Source organism: Otolemur garnettii, unplaced genomic scaffold (assembly GCF_000181295.1).
Source record: "Otolemur garnettii isolate 467f Iridium unplaced genomic scaffold, OtoGar3 scaffold00025, whole genome shotgun sequence".
NCBI classification, from domain to species: domain Eukaryota; kingdom Metazoa; phylum Chordata; class Mammalia; order Primates; family Galagidae; genus Otolemur; species Otolemur garnettii.
This window is the reverse complement of record NW_003852420.1, coordinates 20,316,981-20,319,388: the sequence shown is the minus strand read 5'-3', so window position 1 is coordinate 20,319,388 and position 2,408 is coordinate 20,316,981. Positions and strand designations below refer to the sequence as shown.

The 2,408-nt window shown below is 44.1% G+C and overlaps 1 protein-coding gene across 2 annotated transcripts in view; it reads right to left on the bottom strand.

Annotated features, from left to right (window-relative positions):
• The window catches only part of OSCP1 (organic solute carrier partner 1), a 35,763-nt gene that overhangs the window by 16,003 nt on the left and 17,352 nt on the right, over window positions 1-2,408 (bottom strand). For both annotated transcript variants that reach the window (XM_023512178.1, XM_003788165.1), the window contains 2 exons: window positions 1,489-1,656; window positions 927-1,007 (listed from right to left, as the gene is read on the bottom strand). In XM_023512178.1, coding sequence (XP_023367946.1) covers window positions 927-1,007; window positions 1,489-1,656 — 249 coding nt within the window. The remainder of the gene's footprint in view (window positions 1-926; window positions 1,008-1,488; window positions 1,657-2,408) is intronic.

Here is a 2,408-nt window from a genome sequence, read left to right as displayed (position 1 = left end):
GCTTGCTATAAGCTGTGATGCTTACAGCACTCTATCCAGGGTGACAGCTTGAGGCTGTCTCAAAAAAAAAAAAAATACGGAGGCGTCTATGGCTCAGTGGGTAGGGTGCTGGCCCAAAGGTGGTGGGTTCAAACCTGGCCCCGGCCAAACTGCAACAAAAAAATAGCCGGGCATTGTGGTGGGTGCTTATAGTTCCAGCTACTGAGAGGCTGAGGCAACAGAACTGCCTAAGCCCGGAAGTTGGAGGTTGCTGTGAGCTTTGTGACGCCATAGCACTCAACCGAGGGCGATAAAGTGAGACTCTTTCTCTACCAAAAAAAAAAATAATAATAAATAAATAAATAAAAATAATAATAAATAAATAAAATAAAATAAAAACTGCTAAGGCTGGCCACAGTGACTCACATTTGTAATGCCAGCACTTTGGGAGGCTGAGGAAGGAGGATGGCTTGAGGCCAGGAGTTAGAGACCAGCCTGGGCATCATAGCAAGGCTCTGTCTCTACGAAAAAAACAATTAGCCAAGTGTAGTGGATACCTATAGTCCCAGCTACTCACAGTGCTAGGATTATAGGTGTGAGCTACTGTGCCTGGCTGTCCCAGCTACTCAGGAGGCTGAGGTGGGAGGATTGCTTTAGCCCAGGAGTTTGAAGTTATAGTGAGCTAGGATCATGCCATTGCACTCCAGCCTTGGTAACAGAGCAAGGCCCCACTTCTAAGAAATGAAAAGTTAAAAAGTAAAAGAAAACTTAAAAAAAAAACTGCTAGGATTTATTATCAGAGTGTTTATCATCAGAGAGTGAAACCCTGAGGGCACCACTACCTGGGCAAAATCTCTGCCCTTGTCTGCTCTGATGACTGATGACCTGTTTCCCTAGCACAGGGAACATTCCTAGCAGGATGTTTGTGGGGACACCCATTCACTTACTCGGATGTGCAGATCTTGGAAGAAGATGAGGAGCGTCTGCCGGATCAGCTGGAACTCTCCAGCAGAGAGACCCCCATATATCTGCCAAAGGCAAAGCATAGGCAAAGCAAAACACTTCACTTTCAGAAGTATGAGTAGTGAGGACCGGGAGGGGTTGGTAGGTGCTCAGTGATGGGAGGCAGACAGCTCCCTCACCGGGGACAAACCCTGCTACCCCTTACCCCATGCAGGCGTACACCTCATCTCTCCCATTTTCCACAGACCTGGAAAGGCTGCTTTCTAAGATTTAGCAGAACATATATCACCAACTCCCTTTCAAAAAAAATGAGGAGACAATGGCTATTCTCTGTATCATTGCTTTTCCAATTTTGAAGGCAACAGTAAGAGGGCAAAAGATGATACTGCCTATTACAATATCAAGAAGAATACTTGTAGATTTTTAGAACGTTCTAGGGGAGTGGTAAGCTTTGCTATTCCTCATCCTGTTCTCTGTCATAGAATCTGCCTGTTCTTAATAAACAAGTATTAGGGTTGAGAGGTGATAAAATGATGATATCCTTACTTCTGTCAGCTGCCGGAAAGTCTCATCTACTTGATGCATGATGGTTGGAGAGTCTTGGATGAATCCCTTGATGGCATCTAAATGATTGAAAGTGATCAGCAGCACATCCCTGGGACGGGGACACAGCAATATTTGATATTTGAAAGCCATAGTCATCAGGTCATAGAGCTGCCAACGCACAAATGAACAAAGTAATAGGATTACAAAAGCAGATATAAAGAATCTCTAAACAATGATTCAGTCAAGCATTTACTGAATGATTGAGGCCAGGAGTTTGACACCAGCCTGAGCAAAAGCGAGATTTCTCTACTAAAATAGAAAAATTAGGCAGGCATAAAAAATTATGCACACCTGTATTCCTAGTTACTCAAGAGGCTCAGGCAGGAGATTGCTCGAGCCTAGGAGTCTGAGGTTGCACTGAGCTATGATGACATCATTGCACTCTAGCCTGCAAGACTGCGCACATCCCCCATGTGCCAGGCCTAGGAATATCTCTCACTTAATCCTCCCAATAATGGATGAAGTAAGTATTATTCCCATTTTATATATGAGGAAATGGAGGCTCAGAGAGATGAAGTAACTTTCTCAAGGTAAGTGGCAGGAGATAAGAAGGCACCATTAAAGGCGTTCTGTCTCCCCCGGGTCAAATGAGATGACCTATCCAGTGGTGACTTGCAAGAAAAACGGGCACATGTAAATACTAGTATTAGTTGCTGAATTTTAGAGTTGGGAAGGACCTCAGAAGTCACCACACCACATCAACCCCTCTGTTTATTATGTCATTCTACCTTCTCAAAGAGGGTGCTGGTTTTCACTCCCGTATTTATAAACCCTAGGAACATGCCTTAACCAAATACGGGCAATCAACCCTAAAAAATAATTCTGGCTCTAAGTACCAGTAAGTGAGCACTGAATTTGCA